General features: G+C 42.0%; 1 protein-coding gene across 15 annotated transcripts in view; it reads right to left on the bottom strand.

Annotated features, from left to right (window-relative positions):
* LOC124037908 (receptor-type tyrosine-protein phosphatase F-like) overlaps positions 1–20,374 on the bottom strand; it is a 448,750-nt gene that overhangs the window by 283,589 nt on the left and 144,787 nt on the right. For all 15 annotated transcript variants that reach the window (XM_046353139.1, XM_046353145.1, XM_046353141.1 and 12 more), the window contains exon 2: positions 9,934–10,128. In XM_046353139.1, the coding sequence (XP_046209095.1) occupies positions 9,934–10,036 (103 nt within the window). In that variant the 5' untranslated portion in view covers positions 10,037–10,128. The remainder of the gene's footprint in view (positions 1–9,933; positions 10,129–20,374) is intronic.

Raw genomic sequence — 20,374 nt, 5'->3', positions numbered from 1 at the left:
GTTCAGAATTCATGGCCTCCCGTTAGACGCCGTTTCAGACAGAGGCCCGCAATTCACGTCACAGTTTTGGAGGGAGTTCTGTCGTTTGATTGGTGCTTCCGTCAGTCTCTCTTCCGGTTTTCATCCCCAGTCTAACGGTCAAGCAGAAAGGGCCAATCAGACGATTGGTCGCATATTACGCAGCCTTTCTTTTCGAAACCCTGCGTCTTGGGCGGAACAGCTCCCCTGGGCAGAATACGCTCACAACTCGCTTCCTTCGTCTGCTACCGGGCTATCTCCGTTTCAGAGTAGTCTTGGGTACCAGCCTCCTCTGTTCTCGTCCCAGCTCGCCGAGTCCAGCGTTCCCTCCGCTCAGGCTTTTGTCCAAAATTGTGAGCGCACCTGGAGGAGGGTCAGGTCTGCACTTTGCCGTTACAGGGCGCAGACTGTGAGAGCCGCCAATAAACGTAGGATTAAGAGTCCTAGGTATTGTCGCGGTCAGAGAGTGTGGCTTTCCACTCGTAACCTTCCCCTTACGACAGCTTCTCGCAAGTTGACTCCGCGTTTCATTGGTCCGTTCCGTGTCTCTCAGGTCGTCAATCCTGTCGCTGTGCGACTGCTTCTTCCGCCCTGTCTTCCATGTCTCCTGTATCAAACCTTTTCTTCGCGCCCCCGTTCGTCTTCCCCCCCCCCCGTCCTTGTCGAGGGCGCACCTATTTACAAGGTACGGAAGATCATGGACATGCGTTCTCGGGGACGTGGTCACCAGTACTTAGTGGATTGGGAGGGTTACGGTCCTGAGGAGAGGAGTTGGGTTCCATCTCGGGACGTGCTGGACCGTTCGTTGATTGATGATTTCCTCCGTTGCCGCCAGGGTTCCTCCTCGAGTGCGCCAGGAGGCGCTCGGTGAGTGGGGGGGTACTGTCATGTTTTGTCATTGATTATCATGTCTTGTCTCTGTGCTTCCCTTCTATTCGTTTCCCTCTGCTGGTCTTATTAGGTTCTTTCCCTCTTTCTATCCCTCTCTCTCCCCCTCCCTCTCTCCCTCTCTCGCTCTCTCTCTCTATCGTTCCGTTCCTGCTCCCAGCTGTTCCTTATTCTCCTAACTACCTCATTTACTCTCTTCACACCTGTCCCCTATTTTGCCCTCTGATTAGAGTCCCTATTTCTCCCTCTGTTTTCCGCTTCTGCCCTTGTCGGATCCTTGCTTGATGTTCGCTATTCTGTGTCCTTGTTCCGCCCTGTCGTGTTTTACCTTCTTCAGATGCTGCGTGTGAGCAGGTGTCAATGTCAGCTACGGCCGGTGCCTTCCCGAAGCGACCTGCAGTCTGTGGTCGCGTCTCCAGTCATTCCTCTCTACTGACGAGTGGATTTCAGTTTTCCTGTTTTGCTTTTACCTAGATAATATCCAGGATTATCGCTTTTGTTTAAAACTGGAATAAAGACTCTGTTTCCGTTAAGTCGCTTTTGGGTCCTCATTCACCAGCATAACAGCATAAGTCCGAATCGAGGCGGTCAGTCACATATTTTCATGTGGTAACAATCCACATGTCGTACTTCATGTGAAATTTAGGATGATTTTTAATGGAAGGAATAAGTTAAACAGAAAATTTAATATTCTTGGCTGCGGCGTGTGTATGTCGTGAGTGTGCATGTGTGTGTGTTGTTAGGGAGGATGAGCGTCTGGGAGTAAATCCACTCACTCACAGTTCACAGTTCGGTACTCTATGTGAATGCACATCGAAGAGTAAAAAAAACATTTTGGCACATAAATTGAAGAAGCTGAAGCTTGAAAATAGCTGGGGCTGCCAGAAAGAATGTATGGTTCCGTTGAGAGAAACCCTCTTACTGTACCTGAGATTGGGTTCTATCTCAAGGCCATCAGAATGTTAAACAGCCATCACTAACATAGAAAGGCTGCTGCCAACATACAGACTCAAATCTCTGGCCACTTAAATAAGCAGACTTAATAAAGGTATCACTAGTCACTTTAAATAACGCCACTTTAATAATGTTTACATATACTACATTACTCATCTCATATGTATATACTGTATTCTACACCATCTGCAGCATCTTGCCTACGCCATTACTCATCCATATATTTATGTATATATATTCTTATTCATCCCTTTACATTAGTGTGTATTTGCGTGAATAAGGTAGTTGTGAATTTGTTAGATTACTTGTTAGATTTTACTGCATAGTCAGAACTAGAAGCACAAGACTTTTGCGACACTCGCATTAACATCTGCTAACCATGTGTATGTGACCAATACAATTTGATTTGGTTAGATTTACTGACACACAGTAGCCTAAACCATGATGTTGCCAGTTACTGGACCAGCTAAACCTTGCCATAGCTGCAATATTGTTTGTACATTTCTTAGCTTGATAAAAGTACCAGTGATTGAGATTATCTTAAATTTGAATTTGAACTTGAACTCCAATCCCACTGGATAACTGTTATCTTCCCAATGCCATTAATAAGTAGATTCCATAACTTTATGTCAGCACAAGCAAAGACGACGGGCTAGTTCGTTAATTAAATAGCCTGTCCCATATTCGCTACATATGTTGAACAAGTTTGCAGTCCACATTGTCCTAGTGCCAAGGCGTTGATGCAATCAGCCCAGCCGATAATACGCTTGAGTGTCCCCCAGAGACCAGTTTCTACATAAAACATCGTTCTATCAGGCTGCAAAGGCAAAGAATTCCTCCTTTACTCGATTTAATGGGGGCCGCAAGAATTAAAATTGAAATATATGCTTACTGGCTTAATAAAATCTACCCTGGACCTAATGTTTATTGCGGTAGACATGGACATAACAAATGTAGTCAATAAGCAAGCTTAAATTCACTAGGCTATTAATAAGCCCTAATAGACTGTGTATAATTCTAATCAAATTCTAATAAAAACAAAATATCAACATGTTTTAAATAGCCTATGTCTAAATGCATTTACAGACATGATAATTGGTTCCCATTGATGTATGATACAAACAAAGCAACTAACACCATGGAGGGTTTTACGCAAGTCCAAACTTTTCACAGGAGCTGGATAAATATCCAATATAAAGAGAAAGGGGGATTGTCAATTTTCTGTTATACTGCTCGCAAATGTTATGTTTTATAAACATCATGGAACCATCTTACAGACAACATTTTCACTTATCTAGAAATATACCACATTTTCTTTACCACATTTTCATGATATCCAATTGGTAGTTACAGTCTTGTTCCATCGCTGCAACTCCCATATGGACTCAGGAGAGGCGAAGGTCGAGAGCCATCCGTCCTCCAAAACACAACCACACCATGCCACACAGCTTCTTGACACACTATTCGCTTAACCCGGAAGCCAGCTACACCAGTGTGTTGGAGGAAACACCGTACAGCTGGCGACCAAAGTCAACGTGCATGCGCCCGGCCACCACAAGGAGTCACTAGAGAGCGATAGGACAAGGAAATTCCAGCCGGCCATACCCTCCCCTAACCCGGATGATGCTGGGCCATATGGGTATCCTGGTTGCGGCCAGCTGAGACACCGCCTGGGATCGAACCAGGATCTGTAGTGACGCCTCTAGCACTGCGGTGCAGTGCCTTAGACCAACTGCACCACTCAGGAGGCAATACATTTGGGTGTTAATCAAATTAAACAAAAAAAACTGTCCATTTTTTTAAACAACAATATTTCTACATAGGATCGAGTCAGAACCATGATATCAGAAATATCTTCTCTCATTTACATGGCATTGAGTGCACACTTAGGCCTAATTATCTTTATGCATAACATTCGCACGTCTATACAAAATAATAGGCTCCTGTTAATTGTATTGTTGCCTATGTGCGAGGCAGATAAAAAATAACATCTGCTGTTGATATGGCATTATAGGAGGACTGAATAGTTTGGAGGAGCTCGTCTTTGGTAATTGGACAAGGGGCGCTCTTTGAATATGGGGATGGATAGCCTACTTGTGAATAATGAAAAAGCATGAGTGCAAAACCCTTTAAAACCATTCTCAGTAGATCATTTAAACCCCTTTATTCATGGGCTACTTGTGGCTTGATTAAGGTGAAGGTAGGCTATGCTTGGTTTTAATTATATTATGTTAAATAAAATGGGGGGAAAACAATCATTTTTTCATATTTCTAAATATGTTATTATACAGAAGGCACATCTCTCCGTCCATAGGCACTGTGCTTCATGGCTAGATAGGCTACACTTATTCTCTCAAAATCCATGCCATTATCAACTACGTTACCATTAGAAACTGCTTTTTGTTGGTTTTAAAACGTCTTATTAGCGCTGCATGAAATTGACACTTTTGTACTTGTCCTTAAAGACAAACCTCAAATTTTGCCACCCTTCCCACCTCAACACAATTGAGCTGATGTTAGACAGTTCAATTTCCAAACCTGGTCATGGGGCTGGACAATGTGAGTGCGCCATTTTTTACATGACTCCAATATCTTTTACTTTTCTCCAGTTCTTGTTGACCATGTTAATGTTGTGTAATATGCCAATACAAAGAGACAGATCAAGAGATTGCATTACAAAGATTTCAATGAATAGGTGTCATCTCATTAATTTAAATTTGAATGGTTCCATTTAAGAAGTGTTTTCTAATGCGAACCACAACATTTTCTATTTTACTGATCTGAGCCAAATGTTTGCAATCCAAATGGCACCCTATTCCTTTTATACCCTCATGGCACTGGTTAAAGGTAGTACACTATATATGGGATATGCTGCCATTTGGGATGCAGTGGCAATGTACCTGATCTACAAGTCGAATATCACCTAGATATATGGCACCAATAAACACATTGATCCGTAATTTCACCAGATATGAAAGTAGATTACATCAAACCGCAACCTGCTCTCAGACCATTTCATATTATTCTGTAAGTAAATCTGAGATACTCCATTTAGTAGGATATGTTACGTTTTGTATGGTGTGTATTCATTTGTGGATGTCCATCACCATTTTGTCTAAACTTATGTTATGAATTACAATTGATATTATATGCTACAAATTTGCAAAATGTACAATATCTTACAAATTTGCTAAACGTACAGTATGTTACGAATTTGCAAAACCAATGATATGTTAGGAATTCTACCTATGTGGCTAGGTGGCTAATGTTAGCTAGCTAGCTAGCTAACGTTAGTCAGGTAAGAAACGTTAGCCACCAAGACAAAAATCTAGAATTCGTAACATCAAATCAAAATCCAATCATATTTTATTCATCATGTACACATATTTAGCAGTTGATAATGGCATGGATTTTGAGAGCGAAAGTGCAGCCTATCCAGCCATGAAGCACAGTGTCCATGGAAGGAGAGATATGCCTTTTTTGAACATAACATTTATTGGTTTCCTCCCCCATTAAGTTTAATTTGATTAAAAACCAAGCATAGCCTACCCTCCCATTAATTAAGACCAAAGTAACCTATGAATAAAAGGGGTTTAAATGGTCTACTGAGAATTATTTTAAAGGGTTTTGCACTCATGCTTTTTCATTATTCACAAGTAGGCTATCCATCCCCATATTCAAAGAGCGCCCCTTGTCCAATTACCAAAGACGAGCTCCTCCAAACTATTCAGTCCTCCTATAATGCCATATCAACAGCAGATGTTGTTTTTTTTAAAATCTGCCTCGCACATAGACAACAATACAATTAACAGGAGCCTATTATTTTGTATAAACGTGCAAATGTTATATGTAAAGATAAATAGGCCTATGTGTGCACACAGTGCCATGCAATGAGAGTAGAGATTTATGATATCATGGTTCTGACCTGATCGTACTTAGAAATATTGGTTTCAAAAATAGATTGATTGGTTTTTATTCAAATTAAACAACAACAACAAAAATTAATGAGATAGATTCACCGTTTATGGTGAGAACGTACATGGCTCGAATGCAATACGTTTTTGTCTGCTATTTCTGGAGAAGTGCAAATATTATCTGTAAGATGAATCCTTGATTATTATAAAACAGAACATTTGCGAGCAGTAAAACAGTGAATGGATATTCCCCCTTTCTCTCTTCCTCTTTATATTAGATCTTTATCCAGCCCCTGTGAAAAGTTTGGATGTGCTTAAATCCCTCCATAGTCTAAGTTCCTTTGTTTGTATTATACACCAATGGGAACCAATTACGGTGTCTGTAACTGTGTTTAAACATTGCCTATTTAAAAGTTGTTGTTTTGTTTGTATTATAATTGTAGTCTTTTTTTGGGCTTATCAATAACCTAGTGAATTTAATCTTGCATATCGACTACGTTTGGTATGTCCATGTCCAGACTGCAATATACAGTAGGTGTCACGGTCGTCCTCCTCTTCATCTGAAGAGGAGAGGCGAGAAGGATCGGGACCAAAATGCGGCGTGATATGTGTTCCTCATGAATTTTAATAAAGAAAACACTGAACACTGAAACACTATACAAAAACAGTAAACAAAATAACAACCGTGATGCTAATGCGAGCTGCGCTGAAACAAGCCATCAACATAGACAATCACCCACAAACAAACAGTGCAACCCAAGTATGATTCTCAATCAGAGACAACTAATGACACCTGCCTCTGATTGAGAACCATACTAGGCCGAAACATAGAAATCCCAAATCATAGAAAATCAAACATAGACTGCCCACCCAACTCACGCCCTGACCATACTAAATAAATACAAAACAAAGGAAATAAAGGTCAGATTGTGACAGTAGGTTTCGCACAGCGTTTTATTAAGACAGTAAGCAGATCTTCCCGTTTTTGTTCGGCGGCCACCCATTAAATCGAGTTAAGGGATTTTCAGCCTGATAGGAGGATGTTTTATGTAGAAGTCGTTCTCAGGGCTACACTAGAGTGGGCCAATTGCGTTGACACCTCGGCACTAGAACACTGTTGACTGCAAACATGTTCAACATATGTAGCAAATATGGGGCAGGCTATTTAACAAACTATGCCATTGAGTCTTTGCTTGTGTTGGCGTAAAGTCATGGAATCCATTTTATGGAATTGGGAAGATAGCAGTTATCTAGTGGGATTGGAGTTCAATTTGACATTAGACATGTATCTAATCACATAATTAATCATACATTTAAGATAATCTCAATCACTAGTACTTTTATCAAGCTAAGAAATGTACAAACAATATTGCAGCTATGGCAAGGTTTAGCTGGTCCAGTAACTGGCAACATCATGGGGTAGGCTACTGTGTGTGTCAGTAAATCTAACCTAATCTCAGGTAGAGTAAGAGGGTTTCACTCTACAGAACCATGCATTCTTTCTGGCAGCCCCAGCTATTTTTAAGCTTCAGCTCCTTCTCGTATTGCTAGCCGTCCTCCCTTAAAACTATAAACAATTTTTGTGCCGACAAAACATTTTTTCTACTCCTCGATGTGCAACCCCACAGAGTATCTAACTGAACTGTCAGTGAGTGGATTTACCCCCAGACACTCATCCTCCCTGACACACACACACGCAGACACACACACAGCGGCCCGGAATATTACATTTTCTGTCTCATTAATTCCTTCTATTAAAAATCATCGTAAATTTGACATGAAGCATGTCACGTCGATTAAAGAGAGTACTGCTCCCCCCTAGGATGCTGTGCAGTAATGAGATTACTGTGGTGTGTGTGTGTGTGTGTGTGTGTGTGTGTGTGTGTGTGTGTGTGTGTGTGTGTGTGTGTGTGTGTGTGTGTGTGTGTGTGTGTGTGTGTGTGTGTGTGTGTGTGTGTGTGTGTGTGTGTGTGTGTGTGTGTGTGTGTGTGTGTGTGTGTGTGTGTGTGTGTGTGTGTGTGTGTGTGTGTGCCTGGGTATGTGTGCTTGTATGTGCATGTGTGTTTGTGTGTGAAGGTGTGGGTGGATGTGTGTGTGCCTGTGTGCCTTACTGAAATGGGACTCTCATGGGAAACTCCCAAACAACATGATTGCATTAGCTCATCTGGTTCATGGATTCACCCTCTTTGCTGTCTAGCTACTTTACCTCACCCCAGACCTGACCTTCACATATATCAATCAGGAATCCTAACAAATGTGACAAGTTATTGCTTAATGCATTTGTTGGTTACAATAATGCAATCTTCTATTTCAACTTGTAAGTGTAAGACATGCACGGTAGAGCAACATGCTGCTCAGAAGTCAGTAAAATAAGACAGCCCATGCTTTAGTCACCCTGGGGACACCAACAATGTTTGTTGGAGAGAGAAACAGTTGATATTCCAAGTCTAACAATGCCCCAACCCATCAGCAGGGGGGTTGGGGGAAGGGTAGCCTGATCTCTAGTCACTGTAACGTGTGGTAGTATAAGTGCCTGGGTTTCATGCACTGTTGCATCATTACTCTTCAGCCTACTGAATACTGTAACATAGAAGCTGACAGGCTAGAGAGGACACGGTTGAGCTGTACTGTTTAAACTGATAGATAGGTTACTAGGATGGAGAGGACAGGGTTACATTACAGTCATATTCCTCTTTATGTCTGGCACTTGAGAGTTCTAAACGCAGTCTCAAGCATAGTCTCTATTTGCAAAGTACCTGCCATTGTCTGCCCCGTGTGCCCTTAGAATAACATTGGAAGACTGAGGAGGGGTTCGAAAAACAAGAATACTGAGAAGGCTGTCTGAGAGAAACCCTCATAGAATCACTGGAATTCATTAATTCATTAAAGAAGAAGGCTCAGAACAAACAAAGAGTTAGCGAGTCTTCCTTCAGAGCACAAACAATGTTCCCCAGAACACAAAAGAAAAGCTGATAGGGTTCTGGGATGGTCTCAAGACTCAATGTTTTCACACGGTCTAAAGTCAAGATATCTGACTGGTATCACAAGCAGTGAGAGGTCGAAAAGATTAAACATCTCATGGTAACAATGTGAGTAAACAGCAGAGAGAGATCAGACATGTCACTGTCTGGCACTGCTGATGGATCACAACAGTATGGACCATTACCTAGGTAAAAATCTGTTAGGTTAGGAGGCGATAGATACAAGAGTGAACAAACGGAACACTTAGTTCAAGCAGGGATTTAAATAATTGAATGTGTCACAGCATTGTTTCCTTAACATCCTCAGTTTACAAATTGATAATGTAGGCCTATTGCCTGCTATACTACTACAGGAGCCATACCAGAAAGCAATGTGATGTGATTACAAACAGTTTACAGCCAGTTCTAGTGTCATTTCAACTTTGCCCGATGACCTTTTGAGCTGCGGCTAGTTGGGGGAAATGGTAAGGACAACTGGTTCATCTCTGGTCATACAAAACCGCACTTTTCTCTCTGGTGCATCTCAGGTGAAGGTATCCACGGAAAGAGAATTAGAGAATCATCAACAATATATCTCTATGGCGAATCTTCATTGAGCAAGCTTTTTAGTCCAGGACCAGGCTTAATCTGGATCTAGGAAACCAGCCCCTATAATCTAGGAAACCAGCCCTTATAGCCGATGGAAAATACCTCCCCAAGCTATACAATAACAGGCAGAATGTTCTCTGTGGAGGTAATATCATGGTGCTTCTGACTGTCTGCGTGGGATGATGTAATTTCAACCATCTTTCCCCACGGGGATGATTTCCATTGGCTAGTTACATTGTAATCATAGCTGGTACATCTCTAGTGAAACAGCACTGCACACTTCTCTCTGCACACTTGTCTCTGGTGTACACAAGGGCAGACTGACCATCTGCATTTCGGGCAAATGCTAGAAGGGCTGGTCCATTCTTAGCCTAGTGGGCCTCTCTAACTTAGTTTTTTTGTGCAAAAATGATCACTATCTGGCTAATTATGGGGGTATCAAGGGAAAAAAATGGGCCAGTGCGTTAGAAATGCCAGAACTGATTTCTGGTCTCAGTCTGCCCCTGGGTGTACACAGAAATAGTATAAGAATACTGTGCATATACAGCATATATCTATGGAGGTATCATCGATATGATTGTGTTACTCACTGTCTGCATGGGATGGTGATGGCAGGGCCAGACAGCCCAGGAGCAGGGTAAGCACGGCCCCCCTGGCGAGGGGATATTCTGCCCGCCGGTGGTGCGGCGCCATAGTCCAGGTGTAGGCACTCCTCTCGCCTCTGTTCTCCTACCGACACTACCACTCCGCTCGATGGCTAGGAGCTCACACAATCATAGTGACAGCTGGGAAAGGAGACAGAAGAGAGATGGGGTTAGTATTGCATGTTCATTTAGTTATTTACCAGAAAGTCTTGTCCATGGAGACTTACAATCTGTGTGCATTCAACTAAATATGTAGCACAACCAACCGCATAGCACAGCCATTGCAAGTCAAATCAATCACAGTCATTGCAAGTCAAATATATCACTGTAAAATAGTTCACTACTTGTGCTACACAAATCTCAGTCTCACCGTTGGTTCAGAATTATCCAACAGACCAGACTAAAATAGGACCACATATGTAGATAGGTAAACACAAGGTAGACAACACAGACGTTATATGGTTCCTACAATATGTAGAATGGGGCCCCGGGGAACCTAGATACAAACACCCACACAGCAGATACACTCCGGGGACCACCGGTGACAGGCCCGTAAGGGAGAGACTTTGTGTGTGTGTGTGTGTTTTCCAAAACATTAACACATTGGAGGAACACATGGTTGTTGGGTCCGCCAGGAATCGTCACACACCCACACACACAAACACACACACATTCGCTAGTCATCTTCAGCATAATTACAGTTGAGCACCTGCCTCTCACAAATGGACCGCAAATCACAAAAAGGCACCACGCTTATGCAAGCCATTTATGTCATTTTCTTCACATTTCTCTCAGATAGACAGAGCCAAACATTAACTACAAGGCTGCTGCGCTGCCAAGACTGCCATAGGTACAGTCAATCTCTGTTTGAAGCCTGTCCAAGGCAGAGGCGGTCGGGAAGGTTTATAACCCTTAACAATGACTTGGTGATGTTGTCCTTTCATTCACACAATAGTCTGAATGATTGGATTAATAATACAATAATAGAAATAGAGGAGAATGACAAAAAGGATTTGACAGAATGTAATCCTTTACATTCAACTTGAATAACTGAATTAGCTGAATATTGAATAGCAAATCCGCTGTGTCATTTCAATGAGCTAGCTTTGCTCAAACTTATAAACGTTGGTTAGGTGGACTCTTTTTTCCCCCACACCATGGCAATGACCCGGGGGTGGCAGGGTAGCCTAGTGGTTAGAGTGTTGGACTAGTAACCGGAAGGTTGCAAGTTCAAACACCCGAGCTGACAAGGTATAAATCTGTCATTCTGCCCCTGAACAGGCAGTTAACCCACTGTTCCTAGGCCATCATTGAAAATAAGAATTTGTTCTTAACTGACTTGCCTAGTTAAATAAAGGTAAAAATATATATATATATGTAGGGCATTTAATAGGGAATAATAGGGAATATGATGCCATTTGGAAAATAATCTATGGGAAGATCTCAATTGCAAACTTATGGTGTCCTCTCTCCTTGTCTCCTTCTCAAAACCCATTGGAGGAGAAGATCAGAGGAGAGGGCCCTTTGACCTCCTCCAATGGGTTTTGGGGAGGAGAGGGTTATTCCAGGCTCAATACAAGCCTGTATTTCTCTCAAAAGTAGTGCACAAATTTGTTTACATCTCTGTTAGTGAGCATTTCTTCTTTGTCAAGATAATCGATCCCCCTGACAGGTGAGGCATATCAAGAAGCTGATTAAACAGTATGATCATTACACAAGTGCTTGGGACAATAAAGAAAACACTCTAAAATGTGCAGTTTGTCACACAAAACACAATGCCACAGATGTCAAGTTTTTAGGGAGCATGCAATTGGCCAGATAATTGAATGTTATTAATATATCTACCATAAGCCTGCCGCCAACGTTGTTTCAGAGAATTTGGCAGTATGCTGAACAAAGTGCCACATGGTGGTGATGGGGTTATGGTATAGGCAGGTGTAAGCTACGGACAACGAACACAATTGCATTTGATCAATATACAGTGACGAGATCCTGAGGCCCATTGTCGTGCAATTTATCTGCCACCATCACCTCATGTGTCAGCATGATAATGCACGGAACCATGTCGCAAGGATCTTTACACAATTCCTGGAAGGTAGAATTGTGTACTATTTCCCATTTCTTCCATGGCCTGCATGCTCACCAGACATGTCACCCATTGAGCATGTTTGGGATGCTCTTAATCGATTTTGTACGACAGCGTGTTCCAGTTTATGCCAATATCTAGCAACATCGCACAGCCATTGAAGAGTGGGAAAAATTTCCACAGTCCACAATCAACAGCCTGATCAACTCCATGCGAAGGAGACGTGTCGCGCTGCGTGAAGCAAATGGTGGTCACACCAGATACTGACTGGTTTTCTGACCCACGCCCCTACCTTTTATTTAAGGCATCTGTGACCAACAGATGCATGTCTGTATTCCCAGAAATCCATAGATTCGGTCCTTCAATTGACTGATTTCATTACTTTTAATACAGAATGAAAACATGTTGTCCTCAAAAGTGGGTTCGTGCTTTGGATGAATGCTGCCATTCATGGAGATACAGCCAGTGGGGGGTGAAAGTGCTGTCACTCCTAAGCCATTATTTTGAAGAAAGTGTTGTCATCTTTGCGGGAAAACGTATAATTTAATTGAGGAGGTTGACATTGCGTAGACCTGCATCATCCACTTGCAACCTGACTAAATGCATATCATTTGAATTCTTAACTTCATAATGAACATGTTAATCAAATCAAAATCAAATCAAATGTATTTATATAGCCCTTCGTACATCAGCTGATATCTCAAAGTGCTGTACAGAAACCCAGCCTAAAACCCCAAACAGCAAACAATGCAGGTGTAAAAGCACGGTGGCTAGGAAAAACTCCCTAGAAAGGCCAAAACCTAGGAAGAAACCTAGAGAGGAACCAGGCTATGTGGGGTGGCCAGTCCTCTTCTGGCTGTGCCGGGTAGAGATTATAACAGAACATGACCAAGATGTTCAAATGTTCATAAATGACCAGCATGGTCGAATAATAATAAGGCAGAACAGTTGAAACTGGAGCAGCATCACAGTCAGGTGGACTGGGGACAGCAAGGAGCCATCATGTCAGGTAGTCCTGGGGCACGGTCCTAGGGCTCAGGTCCTCCGAGAGAGAGAAAGAAAGAGAGAATTAGAGAGAGCATATGTGGGGTGGCCAGTCCTCTTCTGGCTGTGCCGGGTGGAGATTATAACAGAACGTGGCCAAGATGTTCAAATGTTCATAAATGACCAGCATGGTTGAATAATAGTAATAGTATTATAATAATAATAATAATAATAATTTAATGAAGAATAAAAGCAAAAAACGAGATGTTGACTTGCATGTGAACGTCTCTCTCTCTCCTCTTAGCATGCAGGCAAAGAAACTTAAATTACAGAACAAACAAATCTTAAAAACTAGACAGTCCTCAAGAATTGTGATGTGCCGTTTGCTCAGTTGCTCTGTCTTCCTGTGCCTTCATCTCAAAGAGTTTGGTTGAAAGCATCTCACGGCATCAATAGCATCCACAGCGCTCCCCTGTCCAAAATCATCTCTCTCTCGAAACAAGATGGTGCCACTGCATGAGACCTCCTCGCTGAGACAGCTAGCTGGAGAGTCATCACTTTTATCAGAGCTTTCACTTCTGAGACTTCTAACTTCATTGATTCAATAACAAACAGACTCATGAAACATATATTGCCTGACTGCGCCTTATTGGGAGATTATCAGCCTCCCTTGAGGCTTCAACAAACAAATGTAAAAACATATGACATGAAGATCAGGATCGTTGCGCCCTAATGAACACATCGCAGGTTTAGAGAACCATCTTTATGGGGTTGACACTAAGTAGTGATGTTTGTCAGTGACAATTAGAGAGAAACAAGCACACTCACCCACACATGCAAGCCATAAACTGTAATTGTAAATGACTGGGTGATGAGTTGTTGGTTTGGTGTTTGTGTAAAGTGTATAAGACTGTGGAAAATAATTCCTTCTCTGTTCTATACAGTGCCATCAGTAAGGCAACGATATAGCATCGTGTGCAGGAGGCTACTTTAATTTATATCACTAATGTGACAGGCGGTCTGACCTGTGAACTATGAAGTGATGCATCTACATGATGTATTCTTAGATTATATGGTGCATGTACACTAATTCCAGACAACATGTTGTTTGAGTGCATTAAAGGATTTCAGGGAAATGATAGCCACACGCACACACACACAGAAATGCACACACACACACACACACACACACACACACACACACACACACACACACACACACACACACACACACACACACACACACACACACACACACACACACACACACACACACACACACACACACACACACACACACACACACACACACACACACACAGAGAGAGAGAGAGAGAGCCTTAAGAAGACTGGACTGCTCTAAAACCCACTCATCCGTCCACCGGCAACTTGTTTTATTGTTGCTAGATTGATCTGTAATCTTGTTTAATCCCCATATTGCAAATTGACTGCTTCATGTCGGATAGTGTTACCATTTCAAACAGTTTGTTAATTAGAAATCTCTACTGTAGGCCCATAGAGTGGATCTGTCTACTGCTCAAATGCTGAAAGGAAAAGTAGCCTAGTACTAAATGTATCAGTGCTTTATATTTCAATACATCATACTTAAGCCAGCACTTTGATACACACTATATCTGATTATGACAGCGTTGCCATTTCATAGCCTTAACTGAAATACAGAATCTATCTGGGCCATTCATTTATGTAAATGAAATACCCCAGAGATAACACAGGTTGGGTGATATTTGGAGAAGAGGTCCTTTATGTAAATGTAAAGTTTAATCCGGTCAGTATTATTTGACAGAGTACTATTGCTCTTCATTCATTCATTCAAATCCCTTAAAGTGGAGGTTTATCCCAATATCAGTTTTTTTTATACATTGGCTTAATAGAGTCGATGTCCATGCAGTTTGGGCTACACATTAATATATACATTTCCACTATGGAAAGGTGTGAATCTCACAAAAAGGCACTTTGGTTGTTTTTCTGCCTGTCACAGATCCCTCTAGAACTTTCATTGCGCACACCTAGCCCCTATTTCCACTGATTATATTTGTATACATGTGCCCTTCGTTCACCATGGTGCTGTCGATTATTGTTACAATGTCCGTTGGCCATGTGAGTACCTGTGCCTTGTTGTTTAAGCTTCCGTGCCATTGTAGAGCGCAGATGATGACGGGTCTCATTCTGTGTGATAATCATTGTGCGCTAGTGTTATTTCGAGGTACTCCTAGCTCTTTTGTTTGGGTTTCAACCCAGTGTTTTGTATACGTGTTTGTTTGGTTTTCGTCCCCTGCCTTTACATTACACGTTGTATTGTGGGTAACAAATAAAAAACCTGATTACGCATTTCTGCGCTTGTCTCCCGACCCATTATACCAACATGACAGAATAATCGACCCTTAAGTGAGACAGCGGGAATGGCCCGCCCGACGACGCTGCGACTGGTCCGTTCAGCATCGCTGCAACTTCGGCAGCTGCAACTGGGTCGTCCGAAGTCGCCACAATGGGTCCGTCCGACTATGCAATTTCATCAGCTACAACTGGCCTGTCCGATGCCAGCACAACCGGTCCATCCGATGCCATTGCTACTGGCCCGTCCAACGACGTCGCAACTTAGGCAGCTCCATTGGGCCCTGATCGACCCTGTGATCGTCCTCGAGGCCGGTGTTGTTGCGCTGCGTATGCAGCGTGTCGGGGTACTGTCACAGATCCCTCCGGAACTTTCAGTATGCACACCTATCCCCTATTCCCACTGATTAGTACTTGTATAAGTGTGCTTTTTGGTTTCCATTGGGCTGTCCATTATTGTTACTATGTCCGTTGGTGCGTGTGTGAGTACCTGTGCTGTGTGTTGTGGCACGGATTGCGCAGATGATTACGGGTCTCGTCCTGTGTGTTATTTATTTGAGGTACTCCTCGCTCTTTTGTTTGGGTTTCTACACTGTATTTTGAATAAGTGTTTGTTTGGTCTTAGTCCCCATGATTTTACATGGCATGCAGTGATTTGGGTACAATAAAAACGTCAATTACGCATTCCTGTGTCTGTCTCCCGATTCTTCATGCCAACGTGACCATGCCCACAAGTCTCAAAACACTCGTCTGAAGGTAGCCCGGTACCAGTTTAAAAAATGAAGTATATATGGAAGAAGTTTAATGACAATATTTGTATATGCTGTATATGGGTCAAAAAACAATATAGAATTTCCTGATCTTTCTTATATCTCTCAGATACATTACAGACACTTCCTTTTGATACATTTTTTTACTATTTGTTTTTCCATGTATGAATCTGTTATTCAGTGGGTTTCTATGGACTAATAGCAGTAAGGTCAAATTCAATGTTTCATCAAAACAAATCTGTTAATATTTTTTTTATCCCTAAAGGGGTGCTAAAGTGCAAAATCAAATAGCAAAATTATACTTTTTATTTTACTATGCAAAGGCAGTTAAGAGCAAATCCTTAAAATCCTTGATGTGACCTTCTTAAACCTTGTGTTGTCTTCAGGGTAAAAAATGAAATGATATTTATTCAACTTGAAATTTTATGATTTTTCCTTGAGTGAACCCAACATTAGAAAAAGTGAAACATCGCCTTTGTTCATATTTCCATGAAAGCTGTACACCAGCAGGGTACAAAGATTGTCTTATGGTTATAAAAATATTTTGTAAACCACACACACACACACACACACACACACACACACACACACACACACACACACACACACACACACACACACACACACACACACACACACACACACACACACACACACACACACACACACACACACACACACACACACACACACACACACACACAAACAAAGACACACACACACATACACACAAAAAAACATACGCACACAAAGAGAAATTTAGATTATGTGTGCAACTGATTGAACTCAGCCAGCAGCTCCTGAAGAGGAAGATCACCATGGTTGGCACAGTTAGAAAGAACTGCACTCCTCGCAACAAGGGGGAGAGAGGCCTTCTCATCAAAGTTTGCCTTCACCCTCACCACCGCTCTAGTTTGTTACCTCCCAAAGAGGTACAAGAATGTGGTCCTCCTGAGCACACTGCACAAAACAGCTGAGATCAGTGATCGGGAGGACAGGAAGCCAGCCATCATCCTGGACTACAACCACAACAAAGGAGGCGTAGACAACCTGGACAAGGTGACTGGAACTTACAACTGCAGGAGGATGACTGCCTGCTGCCCCCTGGTCATCTTCCATAACTTCATTGATGTATCCTCATACAATGGCTTCGTGATATGGAATAAGATCAACCCTACCTGGATGCCTGATAAGCGGAACAAGAGGAAGGTGTTCCTGGAGCAGCTGGGAAAGGCACTTGTAACCCCACACATTCAAAGAAGGGAGCGCCTCCCCCTCACAGCAGCCTCGGCAGCGCTACTGAAAGCTGTTCATGGGGCTGAATCTTGTCCTGATCCACCTGAGGCTGCAGCCGAGGCAGGCAAGAGCAGGAGATGCCAATTCTGAACCCCAAAGGACTGTAAAACAAATACTATGTGCTCCGCATGTGAGAAATACATCTGCAAAGTCCATGCACACACACTTGCATACTGTCCTACAAGTGCTAATTAGAGTTGATTGTTTTATGTTCTTCACGTTTTTGTTTTGTATCTATTATCGTATTTTATTATTATTTATTGTTGTTGTTTATACACCTTGTGGGTGGGGGCAATGGATTAAAAAAAATGGGAGGAGACTAGTATTTTGTAGTTGAATTCCTCATTGTACAGTATCTAAGTATATGTATCACTATGTTGCCAAAAAAGTTAATGACTGTTATTGTTTCACTTCATAAAATGCATTCTAAACTACTTTCTGCACATTTCTGCTACTTTCTTAGGCTATACAAGTGTGATCTCTTCCTAAATAAATGTATGTTTACACCTATGCAGTACCTTTAGCAACAATATGAATAATAATAATCAATTATGACAGGTGTGTTGTAATAAAAATGAGTGGTGCCCACTGATTAAATGCAGTCTTTCTGCATTGTGAAGAGGGAAAACCCAGATATTCAAAGTTTGTGATGAATGACAGGTTGTTTCTTGATGCAAAATAGATTGTGAGTTTAAAATTCAATAAAGATGCTTTATTTTAGGGGTTTAGTACCCTTAGGACAAGTAGAGTATACCGAATGTTAAGACTACACAAGGGTTAAAACAAATTCTATATGTTAGCTTAGTAGAACCCCAAATAGCAAAATGATCCTTGGTTTGACCATTTTAAAACACCCCCCCATAGAAAAGTACTCTACACAAATGCTCAGTGTCTATTTCAGATCGCTGATCTGTGTATCTATCATATTAAATTAGGTCTAATAAAAGGTCAAATGAAGTCCAAATAATGAGCTTTAAATTTGCAACACCCTGCAACTACGTAGAGCATCACACACAGTGCCCCAAAATAGTAAACACAACTGAAGACTACATGTACCCTGCTTCTATGTCAGATCACTGATTTTCCCGATTCCTTAAAACACCCCATAGCTACTACTTAGAGGATCACACACGGTATCAGTCAAACACTACTAGAGACTGAAGTTAAACTAACTCTTGGGAGTTTTCTGCCTGCTTTGTTGCTTTGTCTCAATGACACCCTGTGATGACTGGTGGTTCGAGAGAGCCAAAGTCAAGCGTGTTTACAGCTGAATGCTCTTTGGGGGGGACTGATATCTTTTCCCAGCAGATGGTACAGGGCTGGGAGGATGTGACTCCCCTAGGGAGAATATCTCTCTCTCGCTCTTTCTCTCTGGAGGACAAACCATCTCTAAAGAGGTTAAAGTCTCATCCTCCACAGCACAGAGAAAGGAGGATGATTTAGTGAAATGCTAGGCTATCTGAGATCCCACAGTAGCTCGATTAACATGGTACATCTTACATTCCTGTACAGTCTACTGATACTCCACTTACTTACTTCATTGAACCCCATTTAGCAGTGAACATATCAACAGTAATAACCTCAGAGACACTGTGGGAGGTGAAAGACAAATCAGGGGGGGGGGGTAGTGAGTCTAATTCCCCACAGCACAGAGAGAGGAGGATGATTCAGTGAAGAACTACACCCACTAAGCAGTTACAGTCATGCGATGTCTTTTGGACGTCTTTTTTTGGTCCTCACCGGACCAGCTGTCTTTTTTTGTGTAGTCCAATGACGTTGATTCTTGGTCCGGTCCGGACCCAATCTGAACCAATCCTAATGTCTATTTGGCCCAAACATACACATCTATGTTTGGTTCAGATTTAGTCCCAGGGATGTTAATAGATCGGCAAGTAAGGGTGCTCTCGAGCGGCTACATGTTCTTTCCCATTCGGGCATGAGATTTGCCACCAATGCTCCTTATAGGACACCACTGCACTCTATACTCTTCTGTAAACTGGCCAACTCTGTATCTCCGTCGCAAGACCCACTGACTGATGCTTATTTATAAAACCCTTTCAGGCCTCACTCCCCCCATCTGAGATATCTACTGCAACCCCCGTCCTCCACATATAACATCAGTTCTGCCAGTCACATTCTGTTAAAGGTTCCCAAAGCACACACATCCCTGGGTCTCTCGTCTTTTCAGTTCGCTGCAACTAGTGATTGGAATGAGCTACAACAAACACTCTTATCTCAATCTCTTCATTCAAAGACTCAGTAATGGACAGTCTTACTGACAGTTGTAGCTGCTTTGCGTGATGTATTGTTGTTTCTACCTTCTTGTCCTTTGTGCTGCTGTCTGTGCCCAATAATGTTTGCACCGTGTTGCTGCCATGCTATGTTGTTGTCTTAGGTATCTCTTTATGTAGTGTTGTGTTGTCTCTCTTGCCGTGATGTGTTTTGTTCTATATTTTAATTAAATGTTTTATTTCTTTTAAATTCCAGCCCCCGTCCCCGCAGGAGGCCTTTAGCCTTTTGGTAGGCCGTCATAGTAAATAAGAATTTGTTCTTAACTGGCTTGCCTAGTTAAATAAAAGTTCAATAAAAATGTATGCTTGTGTGGGGCCAGAGCTCATTACAATAATACCCAGCATGCTTTGCAAGTGTTTGTTTTTACATTTTGATCATTCAGCAGATGCTGTTATCCAGAGTGACTGACAGTCGGTGCATTCAACTAAGGTAGATAAACAACAACATATCACAGTCACAGTCATGGAATGTTGTGGTAGTTGAAATGATCAGTTGGTTAACCCTGTAGATTGGACAAATTTGAACAATTTGAACATTTCTGTTGGTTTTAAAGCTTTGGAAAAGACAGATGGGAGAACTAATAAATATTATGTTGCAATCTTCAGTT

This window comes from Oncorhynchus gorbuscha, linkage group LG06 (genome assembly GCF_021184085.1).
Source record: "Oncorhynchus gorbuscha isolate QuinsamMale2020 ecotype Even-year linkage group LG06, OgorEven_v1.0, whole genome shotgun sequence".
NCBI classification, from domain to species: Eukaryota; Metazoa; Chordata; class Actinopteri; order Salmoniformes; family Salmonidae; genus Oncorhynchus; species Oncorhynchus gorbuscha.
This window is presented reverse-complemented; position numbering and strand designations above follow the sequence as displayed.